The following is a 17,829-nucleotide window of genomic DNA, read 5'->3' as shown; positions in this document are numbered from 1 at the left end:
TGTCTGTAAAACAAGGAGATTGTACAAGATAGCCCCTTTAGTCTCTCTCAGGTCTAGAGAGCCATAAGGATAGACCATAGGACTACACGAGGCTTTGTGCTGGATCCAGCTATAAAACATTCTAGGTTCTCACCCAAATCCTCGTACTTCAGAGGATGCCTAGAGCCACACTCTGTGGGGGAGGGAATAAAATTGCAAAGAGGGTGCTTAACAGTGCCATGTGCTCACTCAGCCAAAGTGCCTGTGACATCACCAGGGGACCTAGAGTGGAGCTGTAGAATGTCAAAACCCCAGACATCATGGAACCAAAATCCTCATTTAACGGCAGGAAAAACAGAGGCTCAGAAGGCTTGTAGCCAACCCCAGGTCATTTATAACTAGAATCCAAGTCCCTGTGCGGGGGTAAGAGGTTCTATAGTACAATTTGCTAAAAAGTGGGACTCTGACAAGCAGGTTCTATGTTAATCCTTTCCTAAAGCAGAAAACAAGACCAGAGAAGGTTCGTACAATTTTGACTTGGGGACTGGAGGAATTAGGGAAGACTGACTATAGGTGGATGAGAAAAGGGAAGCCACCAGCAGGCCTGGTCCCTCAAGCCTGTCATGAATTGGATCTGAATCCACCACTCCTACTCTCCTGAGTCACTGATGGAAAAGCAGTGATTTCTCCCTCTGTTCCCCCACGGACTCCTAATGCTATCCAGGCCACCGCCTTAGAACACGACCTCAGTCTAAGGTAGTGGAGAGGAGGTAGAAGGGTGGTGGCTGTGGTGAAGTCCCTTCGCTTGGTTGTATGGAGATATAACTTCTAATAACCTTTCTGGGCCAAGGTAATGGACTGTACATTTTTCCAGTTTTCAAAGAATGCTCTGACTCTCTCCTCCGCCGTTGTCACATCCTACCTTACAAACTGTGTCCAGGCACCTTGAAAAACTAGTTCCTAGTAAGTGTCTATTAAATTGAGGGGAAATGGGCGAGGGTGGAAGAGCCATGAAAAGAAACTCCCAGGGAGAGAAAGAATATGATTCTTGTAACCAAGGAATAATGTTCTAAATTGACGAAATAAAATGTTCAAAACAAATTAAATGAAAAAAAGAAGAGCCCACAGACCCAAAGGCAGAGTAGGGAGGGTTGTCATACAATCATGGATTCAGTGCTGGTAGAGACCTTCAAGTTCATCTCATCTGAACCCCTCATCTTACAGAAAAGCAAACTGAGACCTGCACCGAGAATTTAAATGACTTTCTCAGTCACACAACTTGGGTGTGAGACAACATTCAAACCCTGGTCTTCCCCATTGCAAGACTAGCATCCTATCACTATACCACTTTGCTTTGTCTCAGAAAGGCAGCAGGCTTTAGATGCTGAGAGTATATGAGATGCTGCCCTTGGTTTGAGTGATGAAATAAATCGGGAGCAGTCAGGTAAATACCCAAGGAACGAAGCATGAAATTTATGGTCATTTTTTTCCCCAAATGAAAACCCTACCCTCTGTCTTAGTATCAATTCAAAGACAGAGGAGCAGCAAAGGCTAAGCAATTGGGGTTAAGTGACTTGCCCAGGGTCACACAGCTAGGAATCATTGTCGATTTTCTTTTGGGGAAAAAAAAAAGCTGAGTAAAGAAGCACACAGGAGAGAAGAAAAAGTGAGGAGGTCTGGCCCCAAGGGCTGAGCAACCGGTGAGACAAGGGCATAAAAGCACCCAAATCTCCAGGGCCCAGGCAGTATGGGAGCAATGGAAAGAGCCCTGGTTCCGGAGTCAGGAAGCCCTGGATTCAAATATCCATCTCAGACACTTAATAGCTACATGGCCTTGGGCAGGTCCCAGCTTCCCTGGGCCTCAGTCTCCTCACCTGTAACATGAACTATAATAATAACAGCTGGTGAGCTTTAGGATTTGCAAAGCACTTTTCATGTGTTACCTCATCCGATCCTCACAAGCACCCCATGAAGTAGGTGCCATTATTATTACAAATGAGGAAAACCAGTGGTTAGGGGCCTGGCCCGGCATCTCATAGGAAATATGTGGCTGGGGCAAGATTTGGACTCCCAATCCAGCACTCTACAGTCCGCCACCCCGCTGCTAGGGTTCCTTCTGGCTCGAATTTCCCGTCCCAGAGCCTTCACTGAATCAGGCTCGGCCACCTCCATTCAGGCCACTCGGGGGGAGAGGCCCCCTCCTCCGCTCTGCAGAGCAGCTCCCTGCCCCCGGCAGCCAACAGAAACGGAAGAGGGGTGCGAGGCTCCCATCTGGCCAGCCCCAGCCCCAGCCTCTCTGCCCGGAGAAAGGCTGGGCTCGAGACGCCTGCATCCGCCCGTCAACCAAAACCTCCCGCCATCCCCCACCCTAGCGAGGCACGGCTCAGCCAGCGTGCCCAGCGCTCCGCCCATCCCGGCCGCCACGCTTCCCCGCTCACCTGTGAAGTGCGGGCGGCAGATGCACGTGTATCCGCCCTCGCGCCGCGCGCATGCGCCCCCGTTGCGACACGGGTTGGAGTAGCACAGGTTGATCTCGGTCTCGCAGTAGTCACCCGTGAAGCCCAGCGGGCAGCGGCAGCGCAGGCCGGCGATGGGGTGGATGGGCCGGAACAGGGTGGAGGCGGAGGCCAGGAAGGGCGCGGACGAGTCGAAGCGCAGCACGGAGATGCACTTCATGTAGTTCTCGCAGGGCTCCCGCAGGCACACGTTGTCGTCGAAAGGCAGCACGTCGAGGAGCGAGGCGGCCGCGAGGGCGGCTCGGCGTACGTACAGCTGCTCCTGCAGCTCCTCGGAGCTGAAGAAGGGGCCCCCGCCACCACCTGCCCCGGGCGCTCCCCCTCCCGGAGCCAGCGCCGAGAAACTCACGTTCAGCACAGAGCCGCCGACGTCCGTGTCGTTTTGGATGTTAAAGATGAATACGTCCTCCTTGGGCGTGGCCAGCACGGTGGCCACCCCCTCCAGGAAGCTGGCCAGGAGCGGGGACAGGAAGCGCTCCTGCCACATGTTCTCCAAACGTACGGTTAGGCTGTTAGCCAGCATGTCCTCTGTGATAATGGTGACCCGCAACACACACTGCGCTGTCACGCTGTGGAGGCCATCTGCGAAGATAGGGGCGGAGGCAGTCAGCAAGAGCCCTGGGGTGCAAGGGACGTCCAAGGGACAACCTCAACTCTCTAGGAAACTTCTGAGAGACAGACTGAACTGAGATAAAGTGGAGACACAACTGAAGGAAGAAGTGCTTCTACGAATACAAACGGGCAGAAAATCACAAATCCTAAAGTTTGGTTTAGGAAAACCCTCACACTGTCCCTCAACAGCTTTATCATCCCCAGCTCCTCTATGAAGGCCTAAGGTGCCTGCTGAGGGCATCCCCATCCCCCAAGGGAGCAGCAGATGGTCACAGTTATTACTCCACAGAATGGAGCACAAAAGGAGCAGGATCACACTCCCAGGGGATCTGGCTGGTCTCAGAACTAGAGTCTCATGAATATTCCTAGGGAGTATGATCCACACCACAGAGCTCTTCCTTAGCAACCAGGACAGTAACCACCACCTTCTCCTCTCACAGACCTGAGTCTTGATGGACTAGATTAAAATAAAATTCCTTGTCTACCCATCCATTTGGTTGGCTTCCAGATAAAATGCTCTGTGGCTGAGCCACAGACCTTCTGCTCCCAGCCTTAGAAATCATATAGTTACTATCAATTTAACTGACATCATTCAACAGCCAGAGAGTGTGGTTGGAGAGGCAAACCACACTGATGGAGAAATAGCCACCCTTAGAGCCATAACTTGAGTTCTACTTCAGACACAGTCACTCAATCCCTCTTTGCTCTAGAGAAGGTGCCAGCCTGCATTGGTAGAGGGAGTTTGATTATAAGTGAATTTCTTCTACCAGTGAAATCACAAGGCCATTCCCTATCCCGGTTATTGGCATTCATTACAGTCCCTTAAGGTTTCCAAATTGCTTTATATACATCATCTTATTTGAGCCTCACAACAACCCAAAGTTGAAAGTACTTCAAGTATTATTATCCCTATTTTTCTGATGAGGAAAATGAGGTTCAGGGAGACTAGTGACTTGCCAATGGTCACATAGTAAATGTGTAGAATTGGAATCTAGATCTTTCTGACACTGAGAGAAGCACTCTATTCACTAAAGTTGAAAACTATGCAGTTCCATCAGTGAAGAGAATGAAAGCCCAGAAAAGGAAAGAAACTTTCCCAAAGTCACAGAGCTAGGAAGTCTCTGGTCTTCTAGGTCTCCAGTCAAAATTTTCTGCCTGCAAAGTCTACATTCCTTCTACTACATCATACTGCCTTATTTTGGCATTTCATTGCCCAAAAATCTCTTCCCCATGTGGGGAAGAGGGAACTCATGAGAGGGAGCAGAGAATGTCAAGAAAATTCAATGGAAGAACTTAGAGAACTTAGAGGAGGAGATAGTTATAGGATCTAAAGCCAATAACTGTCTGCCATGTTATGGATGAGGAAAGTGAGGCAGTGAAGGGGTCTCAAGATATGAGGAGCTGAAGAGTGACTTGAGATACTTTATCTTCTGCCTCTATCGGTTTTACATCCTTCCCCCAATCCAACACACTGTTTTATGTACAGTTGGCACTTAACAAATGATTGTTGCCTAATTCATTCTTCCAGGAGAATTATTAAATGACTACTATACACAATGTCCTGTGCTAGGCAGAGGGAAATCTCATACTGGGATTTCTTTTCCCAGTATGACCCTGGAAAGTGGAGCTAGGCTTCCTGGGGAGAAGTCCAGCCAACTCTACCCCAGCCAGCAGAGTCCTTAAATCCCTGGACTCATGAAAGCAGGTTTAGAAATCATCTAATCCAACTCCCTCATCTTACAAATAATGAAATTGAGACCCAGAGAAGGGAAATGTCCACTACTCTGTGCCTACTGTTCCACAGCTAGTATAGGAGGGAGCAGACCCAGAATTCAGTTATTCAATTCAATTGGGATCCTAGGCCTGGGCCTTTCCCCCCACACTATGTAACCCCCAGTAAACAGTTCCTTTCTTAAAGAGGTTCAACTTAGCTTTAAACCACAATGCAACTTCATGAACCAAGTGGGAGTTGATGGCAGAAAGGCTATAACCAGAATAAGACAGGTAAGGCATTGTAGGACTTCTCTATCATTACTTGCTCCAAATCTCCTACCCCTACCCCATTTAATTTAATTAAGGAGTTACTATTACAGATAGGCAGTGGGCCTTTGGGGAAATGATCAAGGGGATCATAAACTGAAGAGAGGAGTCTCTGTGACCACCAGACAGAGAGAATGTGGAAGGTAGTCAGGCTGGGCACAAAATAGTCCCTACTACCATGGCTATGAATGACCGTATCTATAGATAACCACCCACATTTATATAATGCTTTAAGATTAACAAAGTACTTTCTTCACAACTCTGTAAGAGGGATGTTTATATGGGTTATCACCTCCATTTTACATGCAAGGTAACAGGATTAGAGAAGTTAAATTATTTGCCCATATTCTTATCGATAAGGGTCAGAGACTGTCTGAACCCAGATTCCCTGATTTAAAGTCCTCTTACATGATCTCTAAGGGTCTTTTCAGCTCCAAATTCTATGATTCTATGATGACCACAGACCCAGACAGTCTGGATAGCAAACCCTGCTGGAACAATGGGTCTCTCAGTCATTCCTCTAAAAGAGAAGGGAAACCTCGGACAAAATTCATCCTAACCCTGACTGCCTTCCCCTGCCTGACTGCAGAAATTCTTTTTTCCATTTCCCTCCCCATAAGTATAGTTGAGCCCTTTACCTGTGACTGTCACAAGCATGGAAGCCACCAGTGGACGATTATTATCCAACTTCCGGCTGAGTCGCAGTTCCCCACTGGTCTGGTTTACTACAAGTAGCTCTAGTTCATTGCCTCGCTCAAAGGTATAGAAAAGGCGGTCAGAGACATCAGGGTCATAGGCTGGGATCCGCCCAATGATACCAGATGGGAAAGTATTGGACCGGTTGGACACATAGTTATTGAAAAGAATCTGGAAGTTCTTGAGGACAGGGCTATTGTCATTCTGGTCAATGAGTCGGACATGGACAGTGGCCCTGCTGACTAGGGGTGCTGAAGTTGCTTGCACCACAATGACATACTCAGGTCGTACCTCATAGTCCAAGTCAATGAGAGTTGTCAGTTCCCCAGAGAAGATGTCCATCTGGAAGAGTTCTGGGATGTTGCCCTCTACAATCTGATACATTACCTGGGCATTAGGGCCCTCATCAGGGTCAATTGCAGTGATCTGGGCTACTACTGAGCCTACTATGCTGTTCTCCTTCACTCTGACCTCAAACTCTTCTGCTGGAAAGACCGGGGCATTGTCATTAACATCCTGGACAGTCACTTGAATGTTAACAGGAGTCCTAAGTGGGGGAATCCCCCGGTCCACAGCATAGGCAGTCAGTTCATACACAGGAACAGTCTCTCGATCTAACCGCCTTACTGTTCGAACAATACCTGAGGTGGGCTCAATAGTGAAGTCACCATCACCATCCTCACCATTCTGGAAGGTATACTGGACCCGGCCATTGGCATGAGCATCCCGATCAGTAGCTGAGATCTGTAGCACACTGGTAAAGGGAGGAGCATCTTCAGAAATGACACCAGGGTAGTAGGAGGCCACAAACTGGGGAGCATTGTCATTCACATCATTGACCATGATCTCTACATAGGTGGTATCAGCCTTCTGGGGAATACCATTGTCCTTGGCTGTTATGGCCAATGTATAAGTCACCTGGTCCTCATAATCTAGCTCAGCCTGCAATGTAATAGCTCCAGAGTCCACATCAATTCGAAACTGGGGGAGGTTGTCCTCCAAGAGGTAGGTGATTCGAGCATTTTCACCCACATCATCATCTGTGGCACTGATGACCACAACTGTGCTTCCCACAGGCCTGTCCTCATTCACACTGACTGAATAGTGGGCACTTTGGAAAACTGGCCGGTGAGTATTGGCATCAGTAATGTTGATGTGCACATAGCAGTTGTCATGGAGGGTACGGTCAGAAGCAGTCAATATTAACTTGTAGTACCTCTCCTGCTTATAGTCTAATGGCAAGGCTAATGTGACCAGTCCCATGCCCCCTTGTGTGCTGATAGCAAAACGGTTCCGAGTATTGCCCCCAGTTATCTGGTAGCTGATGGCACTGTTGATATCACGGTCTACAGCAGTCACACTAAGAACACTGGTGCCCACAGCTGCATCCTCATTCAGCCGAAGGTGATACTCCTTTTGGGTGAATTCTGGTCGATTGTCATTCACATCCATGACAGTAATGGTAACACTAGCTGAGGCGGAAAGTGGGGGTGAACCATGATCCACAGCCTCCACACCAAAAAAATAATGCTCTACAGATTCCCGGTCCAGGGGCCCACTCACTGTAATCCAGCCTGTGGCACTGTTGACTACAAAGGGGGTGTCCAGGGCCATGCCAGTCAATTTGTATTCCAGTCGGGCATTCTCCCCATGGTCAGCATCCACAGCTTGGATATGAATGACTGAGTGGCCCAGAGGTGCATTTTCTAGTACAGACACCTGGAAGGGGGTACTGACAAAGATAGGAGCATGATCATTGATGTCCACCACCTGAATACTTGCAAGGCCAGTATTGTTGGACAAAGGAGGCCTCCCTGAATCCTGAGCTCGGATTCTCAGGGCATACTCCCGTTCTACTTCAAAGTCTAGTGGGGCCACCACCTGGATCTCACCGGTGAGGCTGTCAATGGCAAAGTGACCCCGGCTGTTACCACTGATGATATTATAATGGACCAGGGCATTAGTGTCCTTGTCGAGGTCTGTGGCTGTGACCCGGAGCACCTCTGTATGTGGACGCACATCCTCCCTTACCTGAGCCAAGTACCGCTTCTCACTAAACTGGGGGGCATTGTCATTCTCATCTAAGACAGTGATATGCACCCGCACAGTGGCAGAACGGGGCCCTGGCTCCCCGCCCTGGTCACTGGCCTCCACAGCCAGCTCATAATTTTCCTTCTGCTCCCTGTCCACTCTACCGCTAGTGGTGATGAGGCCTGAGCGAGGGTCAATCTCAAAGACAGCTTGTGCAGCAGGTGGGTCCACAAAACGGTATCGGATATTAGCATTTGCGGCTGCATCACCGTCAGTGGCTCGTAACTGCAGTATGGGGTACCCCTCCTCCACGTTCTCCCGAATTGTCTCCCGGTACTCTGCCTGCTCGAATACTGGTGAATGATCATTGCGATCAGTCACTGAGACTGCCACCATGGTAGTGGCAGACAAACGAGGAGAGCCGTGATCCAGAGCCGTCACTCGGAAGTAGTGCAAGTCCATGCTCTCCCGGTCCAGTGGCTCGACAGTGCTGATCAGGCCGTTGGTGGAGTCGATGCGGAACAGTTCCATGGAGCGACTGTTCATGAGCGCCGCCATGGAGTAAATCAGCCTGCCCGCCTCCCCTGCGTCCGGGTCCTGGGCCGCCACGCTCAGCACTGGAGTGCCTGGTGCTTGGTTCTCGGCCACCTGTGCCTGGTAATTGTACTGAGGAAAGTGAGGGTGGCGGTTCGCTGCACGTCGGGAACGGGCGTGGGGAACGCTGGGGGGCGCACAGCAAAGCAAGCCGCGCGGGCGGAGGCGCCTGCGCTGGGCTAATGCATCGGGAGCTGTCCCCGTCGCTCGTGGTGCTGAAGCCGACTCGCCGGTTCGCGGCAGCCCAAAAGCTTCATCACCACAGCTTACAGCCTGCACGGTTCCCAGACGCTCCCGGCCACCTCTACGGACTTTCTGACCAGGCTCTGAAGCCTGAAGGAACCTGGGAAAGCGGAGCCTAAAGGGAAGAGCCTCGGACAGACTACCGGCATGGGGCGGGCCTCCCCGCCCCGAGGCCAAGGGCCCAGGGGACTGAGCCCCGGACGCCAGGCAGCGCCCTGGACCGGGCCTCCTGCAGGATACAGCCTCCCGAGCCCAACAGAGCAGTGGCCAGGATACCGGTCCCCCTGGCCGCTCCTCCCTGGAGCCTGTCCCCGGGGACCCCTCCCTGGGCTGAGGACCCTGTTCAGTGTGACGCGGACCCGAGCCCCCCCGGCCACTCTTGGGGAGTCCTGAGGGGACACGGCCACCGCTTCTAGTTCCTGAGCCAGTCTTCACTCCCTCCCCAGGCCGCTGTCCCTCCGGGGTCGTAGGGTTCTGAGGGGAGGCGACACCAGCAGCAGCAGCAGCCTCCGGGACTCCGAGAATCTCGGGACAAAGGGCTAAGGTTCCTTGGACGCCCCGTTCCCCGGGTCCCTTGGCCGCTTCTCCCTGGGCCCTGAGGCCGCGGCCTTCGTCGCTGCTGCCCCCCGGTTCCTCCAGGCTGAGAGGGAACAAAGAGAGGAGGAGGAACAGGAGCAGCAGCAGTAGCCGCGGCCGGCTATGGAGCCCCCGGCACGGCGGCAGCTCCGCCATGGCCCCCCGCCCCCCGGCCTGGCCTCCGCTGCCCCCGTCCCTCTCCCCGGCTCGGGGCCCACCCCACTGCCCGGGTCCCCGCCGCCTCCGCCCCCGCCGCCGCCGCTGCCGCCACCTGGGCCCCCAGCCCAGCCCCCTGGCCCCCACCCTGTCGCTCCACGCCCCCGCCGCCGTCGCCCCTCGGGCACCATCTACTCCGCCGCCAGTGCAGCCTGAGCCCACTGCCCTGGCCCCTGCTGCCCCCGCCACAGCATCCCCGCTGCCGCCGCCGCCGCCGCCGCCTCCCGCCGCTCCAACATGGCTCCCGGTAGCCCCGATGGTCCGCTCCGTCCCCGCCCCGATCCCCGACGCCCGGTGGTACAGCCCGCCGCGCATGGCAGTCTGTGCGCCGGATGCTTCTGCCGCCATCTTTGTTGAGGGTATTAGCGCTGGCTATGGTGCTGAATGGACCAATTTGGTTTAAGTTCCACACGACCCGCCTTCTTCCGCTTTCCGTGTCCCCCTCCTCCTACCACTACTTTCCAACATAACGCACTTCAGTTCCGCTCCTGTTGAACTTTGTTCCCATTCATCTATTTCTCTTCCCTTGACTCCACCTTCTCCAGAACCCCTCAAGCCCAGCCTTCCTCGCTTGTAGCATACTTTCTCCCGCATCTAAAGCTCGAGCGTAGAAGGGGAGCCTGGCATGTGCCTTTTGGAAAGTTTCCCTTGGGAATGTCAGATGGGCGATGGGAATGGAAACTATGGTTCTCCTTAAGTCCGGGGAGGGAAAGACCCTTTTAAATAATGAGGGGGGAAGAGTGAATAAAAGAGGGACAATTTCTGTCCTGGAGTGAAGGGCCCCAATTAAACAAAAAGGGAAGAGGAAGCTTCTCTGTTCTCTCTATCTCCATGGCCCCCTACAGACCCCTCCAATGTCCTCCACCCCCAAATGCATGGAAATGTAAGATAAGGAACAAAGCTCTAACTACTTTTAAGGTGTAGCCTGAGGCAAGGACGAAACTGGGAGCTAGAGCATTCCCCCCACCACCCCCCACCCACCCCCACCCCCGTCAGTAGGGCGGGGCATCAATGGGGCGCGGTCTTGGGCACAAATCTAAGCCTGCCACAGCTCGGGCCCTTCTCTCTGAAAGCTGCCATCCTAACTAGTGATCGCTGAGTCTGCCAGAGACCATAAGGAAATATGCTTCATCATACCCATTTTCCTGGTCAAGTTTGTATTGGGCATGGAGGCTTATGAGTGTTAACCTACGATTTCGACCGGAGCTAAAGCTACTGAGTTGCCAGCGGCCGCCCAGTGGCAGGCCGGATAAACAGCACTTGGGTTAAGCTAGCCTAGTAGGGTCGTCCAGACAGAGGCTGCTCCAAGAACACAGCGATCTGAACCGCCTCATTTAACACCTTAAGAGACAGAAGACACGATCATAACCCCCCTCTTCCTAATCCCAGTGGTGATGGCTAATGGTATAGTCCCACTCCTCCCATATCGCGACTGCTCTTGGCACCATCCGTACCCAGCGGGCTAATGAGAGGAGGCGCAAATAGAAGAGAAGGTCAATGTCCAAAGTTCCAATCAGAAATACACTGCTTCATTAGCACGACGAGAAACCCCGCCCTCCCGGAGGCACTCGCCTCTTTGTCTTCGGGACTTATGGGGAAGAAGGCGATGGTCAGACGGCTTAGACTTCCGCTAGCCCTGGGCCAGCCCGAGTCCTTATGCAGCAGCTTAGCACGTAGATACTGGCCAGGGAAAGGCCAGACCCAAAAGCTGGGAGGGTGGCTCCTGCGGTCCAGAAACAAGGAAAGGGCGGAGGGGGTAATGGGTAAGCCTGATCCAGGATCCTAGGGATGCGATCCGGGAATCCTAAAGTCTTGGCTCCCCTCCCCACAGGGCTCTTGGATGTTTGGGCTGTGGTACCTATGACATCATCGCCAGCCAATCACGAGCCGCTCTGGTGTTCCTACCTCCACCTCCTGGAGTGGAGAAGGTATGGGCGGGGATAAAAACCCTGTTCTAATATTCCCAGAGGGCGTTGGCTACCCTTTGGGACCCCCCCCAGAAGACCAATCTTATGACTGACTGCCCCTACTCTGGGTGGGAGAAATGAAGGACTCTGGGGTTTCTCGACCTCTATTAAAAAGTGTATAGAGGCCCTATTCTCTATATGTGTTGCATGCCTCCTTTTCTTAGTGTATTAGAAAAACAATAACTAAATCCCTAAACCCTTTATTTTGACTCAAAAGGACCTGGGTTGAAATCAAGTGCTTACTCAAGGTTCTAAACAAATCTTTCTGAATTTCAATCTTCTGAGAAAAATAGGGGATAATACCTGCACTACCTCCTCAAAGTTTTGTTTGTTTTTCAACCCTTTCTGTCTTAGATTCAATACTAGGGATTGGTTTCAAGGCATAAGAGCAGTAAAGGTTAAGCAATTGGGATTAAGTGACTTTCCCAGGATCACACAGCTTGGAAGTGTCCCAGGTCAGATTTGAACTCTTAGAACAGCTCTTTCTCCATGAAGCCATACTGACTCTGTAGTAGAGTTGTATAGAATCACTTCCTTCAAGTATCCACTTAGGACCTTCAATACACCAAATCTTTCCTGAGCCTTCAACCCAACTTCTAGTACCCCCTTAAGTATTTTGTGTTTATTTGTACTTATTTTGCATTTTTGGATATGTTTATTCTGTATATTTTACTATATTTAGCAGTCTGCTGCTATAGAATATGAATCCCTTGAGAAAAGCACTTGTTTAATTTTTCGCTTTTGTATTAAGCACCTACAACAGTAGTAGTAGTCTCTCGGTAACCGAGGATGATGATTGTCTTTGTGCATTTTCATCTATGATAGATGAGTGTGCACAAAAACACTTGTGTGTGAAGGAGATTTAAGTGGAAAAGTTGATGCACAGAGACAGTCCCACTCTCTTGGCATTGGAAGCCTGGGTCCATTGGGACAAAAAATCATTACACCTGGAGACTTCCTAAGTTGTATTGGATGGCCGTGTTGTCTTTTGTGCTCCAACATGCCCTAAGAACTCCACAGTGCTTTGCTGCGTCGCCCTCTCAGCCTTTGAACCTTCTTGTTGGTTTCTTCCATCTGTTCCGCCGAAGCAGTCTTCACATGCTGGGTGAGCAAAGTCTTAGTTGCTCACCACATATTATATGCTTTTAAAAAAGAAAAACTTACTTTCTGACTTAGAGTATCAATTCTAAGGCAGAAGAAAGAAAAAGGGTAGGCATTTGGGGTTAAGTAATTTGCCTAGGGTCACACAGCTAGGAAGTGTCTGAGGTCAGATTCAAACCCAGGTTCTCAAGACTCCTGGTGTGGTACTCTATCTACTGTGCTACCTAGATGCCCCTAGATGCCCCTAATAGTATATGCTTAATGTTGGGGTTTTTTGTAGTAGTACAACAGTAGCAGTAGTAATGTTGTAGTAGTACTGCCAAACATAAATTCTCCCTCCTTCAGAAAGCCCTAATAACACTCATAATCCCTTGAGACTTGATGTATTGTTCATATCATGATAAGTATCTCTGATATATTTGTTACATATGTTCTATTTTATTAAAGCCTATGTTTGTGTCTCATCTCCAAAAGGACAGGATCTCTGGGTTAGCACTTGAGACATGACATAATACAGAGAAAAGACCATTTGGATTTGAAATCAGAATATCTGCTTTCAAATCTCCCATCACCACTACCACCAATATTTACTAGAGGCAATTGGTGAGCACTGGGTCTGGAGTCAGGAATATCTGAGTTCAAATTTGACCTCAGATACTTACTAGTTGTGTGACCCTGGGCAAGTCACTTAACCTTTGTTTCCTCAACTGTAAAATGAAGATAATAGTATCATCTGTCTCTCAAGGTTGTTGTGAGAATCAAATGACATAACACCTGTAAAAAAGAGCTTAGCACAGTGCCTGGCATGGTAGGTGCTATATAAATGCTTATTCTGTTCCCCTTTCCCTCCCTACTAGCTGTGTGACCCAGACAAGTTTCTTTCTTTATGTGGGATTCAGTTTTTTTCATCTGTAAAATAACAAGGTTGGACTACATTATCTCAATGTCTCTTTCAACTCTAAATCCTATGATCCTATCTTTTCTAAATTTCCTGTCTCCCTCAGCACTAAACACACAGCTCTCTACATTGAGTTGAATTAAATGTATTCAATATAGTTGAATTGAAGTCCTAAAGCCATATCTACCTCATGTCATCAAGGGTACCAATATAGGGGTGGGGAATGGAGGAGGCAGCTCCTTTGACATCTGTGAATCAACCATGAACAAGTACTAATTAAGCACTAACTATATGGCAAAACTGTGCTAGAAACTAATAATGAAACCAGGAAAGGGAGCCAGAGCCAGAATGGAATGGGCAGGTCACATAAGCTGAAGAGGGGTGGCAGAAACCATGGAGAGTCAGAGAAGCTTGGCTATGGCAGTATTGGAGCCCAAATGTCTAGGCCCATCCCAGACAGGAAATGGCAGAATCCAGAACTCAGAATGGAATGGGGTTAGGGTTCAAGGCACAGTGATTTCTGCACAGAAGAGAGAGGGAAAAGATGGTGGAAGGGCTCAAGCCTTTGCCTTAGAATCTGTGCAAGTCACCAAGGATGTGAATTCAGATATGTCAGCCCCTCTTCCCATAAGTCCTCTAATGGGCCCTCCAAAGGCTTCTAACGGCTCTCTTAAAGAATATGGTCTCACAGTTCTAACACCTCTCAAACTAACGATCCAGTAGCTTCCCAATCCCCAGCCATGGAGAGCCCCTTCTTCCCCTCCTTTCCAATCAGAATCCTCCAACAGTGATCACACTTCAGCAATTCAATTCAACAAACATGTACTAAGACCTACTATATATTGGATATATAATACAGAAGGCTCAGACCCATAACCCTTTCTCCCAGACTCAGAGGGTTCTGACAAACACCTCTCAAATCCAAACTCAACCCAGATTCATACTCTGCTCTTATTCCTGAGCTGCCCATGCTCAACCCCCATACATGTCTCTAATCACTGCACCTTCTACGCCTTCTTTAACAGATAGTACTATAACTTGCCCAGGGTCCCACAGCTAGGAAGTGTCTAAGGTCACACTTGAACCCAGGACCAGCCATGCCAAGCTTCCTCTTAAATACTCTGCCCTCAGCTCCTTGATTCATAATCTGGCTTTCCCATATATACATGGCTTTAGATTCCTCTCTCCCTAAATACACACCCATGGTTCCAGCACCACATCTATGCCCCCCAACATATATTCTGCCCCTGAACTGTCCCTTCTTCCAGCTCCTCAACTCCCCAATAACTCCAGCTCCTCAACCCATCAACTCAACCTTAGTAGACATCATTTTGGCCCCTGAAGGAGCTTAATAAATGCTTTTTTTCCCCCTATGGCATATATGATTCTGCTCTTTTCACTCACACACATGTAGAGACAGAGCCTGAGACAGAAAAAGAGAGAAAGACAGACAGAGAAAGAGCCAGAGAGCCAGAGCCAGACACACACACACACACACACACACACACACACACACACACACAGATAGACAGACAAACAGAGAGAGACAGAGAGAGAGAAAAACAGAGAGAGAGAAAGAGAGACACAGAGACACAGAGAGAGAAAGGGAGGCAGAGAGAGAGACACACAGAGAGAGACACACACACAGACAGAGGGGGGGGAGGGAGGGAAGGAGGGAGGGAGGAAGGGAGGGAGGGAGAAGAGAGAGAGGAGCTAGCTCCCAACCATAAATACCCACAAGATCCAGTCACTACCCCTGCCATGCACAGCTCCAGTCTCTCCTCTCCATTCAATATGCCTTTGACTTCCCTTTCCTGGTATACACTGCTCTTACATCCTCCAATGTGCCAAATGCTCAGGTTTCAAGTCCTTCCACACACATCCACAGGGCTTTGACCCATTCATACATGCACGGGACTCTGACTCCCTCTGCTGTTGAGAACCAGACTTGCCACCTAGCCACGGAGACAGGCTGCTGGAGAGGGGAGAGAAAAACACAAAATGCAAACAAGCTAGGAAGAAGCTGCTCAGATTCCAGGACGCACACAAGATTTCAGTAATCTACAGGCTGACCATCATCAAGGTCACAATCTAGCAGATGATTTATATGACTAAGTTCAATTCAATAAGCATTTATTAAATATCTCCTGTATTCCAGGACTCTTCAAATGTTGAGGATACAAAAACAAAATGAAAAACATTCCTGTACTCAAGGACGTTGCATTCAAAGTGAAATAAACAGAGATAGAAGAGCAATAGATACAAAACTACAGTAATGTAAGTGAAAAAGAACACTAGGGGCATCAAGGTGGCTCAGAAGATAGAGAACAAGACCTGGAGACAAGGTCTTGGGTTCAAATATGACCTCAGACACTTCCTAACTGTGACAGTGGGCAAGTCACTTTACGAGAATTGCCTAGCCCTTACTATCCTTCTGTCTTGGAACCAATACTTATTATCAATTCTAAGACAGAAGATGAAGATTAAAACGAAAATACTAAAAGAAAGCTTCACAGTTTGTAGAATTGTAATGGCCAATTGACAGATAAGCCACGAAAAGAATACTGGATGTAAAGTCAAAGGCCACATTCAAATTATGATTCTGCTACATACATTCTTTTTAAAAAATAATTTTATTGTATTTATTTTTAAATATTTTCCCATGGTTACATGATTCATATTCTCTCCCTTCTCTCTTCCCTCCCCCCTCCCAGAGCTGACAAGAAATTCCACTGGGTTATAGATATGTTGCTACTTGATGCCTATTTCCATATTATTCATTTTTGTAATAGAGTAACCATTTAAAACTAAACCCCAAATCATATACCCTTATAGAAAAGTGTTATATATAGAATATATATATATATATGTTGGTTGTCTCTCGAACCGAGGATGACGATTGTCTTTGTGCGTTTTTGTGCACAAAGACACCTGTGCATGAAGATTTAAGTGGAAAAGTTGATGCACAGAGACAGTCCCACTCTCTCGGCGTTGGAAGCCTGGGTCCATTGGCACGAAAAGTCGTTACACCTGGAGACTTCCTCAGCTGCATTGGATGGCCATGTTGTCTTTTGTGCTCCATCACACCCTAAGCACTCCACAGTGCCTTGCTGCATCGCCATCTCAGCCGTTGAACCTTCTTGTTGGTTTCTTCCATCTGTTCCGCCGAAGCAGTCTTCACATGCTGGGTGAGCAAAGCCTTAGTTCACCAGGGGTCCACGACGACCCGATGGCTACCCTCACAAGATTTAGCTGCCCTGTCGAAGCCATTGCCCGGGGTGTGGCCGCTGCCGCATGCTAGCAGCTACTGGGAGCCACAAGTGAGAGCTGGGTGTCAGGTGAGGGTCAGTGGCTGGAGAGCTGCCCTAGAAGGGCACGACAAGCCCTCCATACCAGAGATATTACCCCTCCCTGAGCACACCATACACCCCATATATATATATATATATATGTGTGTGTGTGTGTGTGTGTGTGTGTGTGTGTGTGTATGTGATAAATCATGTGTTTTTCTCCTGTGTCTCTGCTCCCACAGTTCTTCCTTTGGATGTGGATAGCGTTCTTTCAAATATGTCCCTCAGAATTGCCCTGAATCATTGCATTGCTGCTATTAGAGAAGTACATTACATTCGATTGTACCACAGTATATCAGTCTCTGTGTACAATGTTCTCTTAGTTTTGCTCCTTTCACTCTGCATCACTTCTTGGAGGTCGTTCCAGTCTCCGTGGAATTCCTCCAGTTCATTATTCCTTTGAGCACAATAGTATTCCATCACCAACAGATACCACAATTTGTTCAGCCATTCCCCAAAGGGCATCCCCTCATTTTCCAATTTTTTGCCACTACAAAAAGCACAGCTATGACTATTCTTGTACAAACTGGTCCATTACCATTGTTTTAATTTCTTTGGGGCACAGACCTAGTAGTAGTATTGCTGGACTATGCATTCTTTTGAAGCCCTTTGGGCATAGTTCCAAATTGCCCTCCAGAATGGTTGCATCACTTTACAACTCCACCAGCAATGCATTAGAGTCCCAATTTTGCCACATCCCGTCCAACATTTATTACTTTCCTTAACTGTCATATTTACTAATCTGCTAGGTGTGAGGTGGTACCTCAGAGTTATTTTAATTTGCCTTTCTTCAATCAAAAGTGATTTAGAACACTTTTTCATATGATAATTAATAGTTTTGATTCCTTCAGCTGAAAACTGCCTATTCATATCCCTTGACCATTTGTCAATTGGGGAATGCTACATACATTCTGTGTTACTTTGGACAAGTCTCTTCCCCAACCTTGGCTTCAGTTTTCTCTGTGGGCCTTAACAAAGGCATCTAATGACACTAATAATTAATTTCATCA

General features: G+C 48.9%; 1 protein-coding gene across 1 annotated transcript in view; it reads right to left on the bottom strand.

The window, feature by feature from the left end:
• Window positions 1-9,851, bottom strand: part of CELSR3 (cadherin EGF LAG seven-pass G-type receptor 3) — a 41,220-nt gene extending 31,369 nt beyond the window's left edge. The window contains exons 1-2 of the mRNA XM_056806275.1: window positions 5,786-9,851; window positions 2,418-3,077 (exon numbers count right to left, since the gene is read on the bottom strand). Of these exons, the coding sequence (XP_056662253.1) occupies window positions 2,418-3,077; window positions 5,786-9,851 (4,726 nt within the window). The remainder of the gene's footprint in view (window positions 1-2,417; window positions 3,078-5,785) is intronic.
• Window positions 9,852-17,829: the final 7,978 nt, after the last annotated feature.

This window comes from Monodelphis domestica, chromosome 7, assembly GCF_027887165.1.
Source record: "Monodelphis domestica isolate mMonDom1 chromosome 7, mMonDom1.pri, whole genome shotgun sequence".
In the NCBI taxonomy this organism is placed as follows: domain Eukaryota; kingdom Metazoa; phylum Chordata; class Mammalia; order Didelphimorphia; family Didelphidae; genus Monodelphis; species Monodelphis domestica.
Note: the sequence above shows the minus strand (reverse complement) of the source record. Positions and strands in the feature narration are given on the sequence as shown.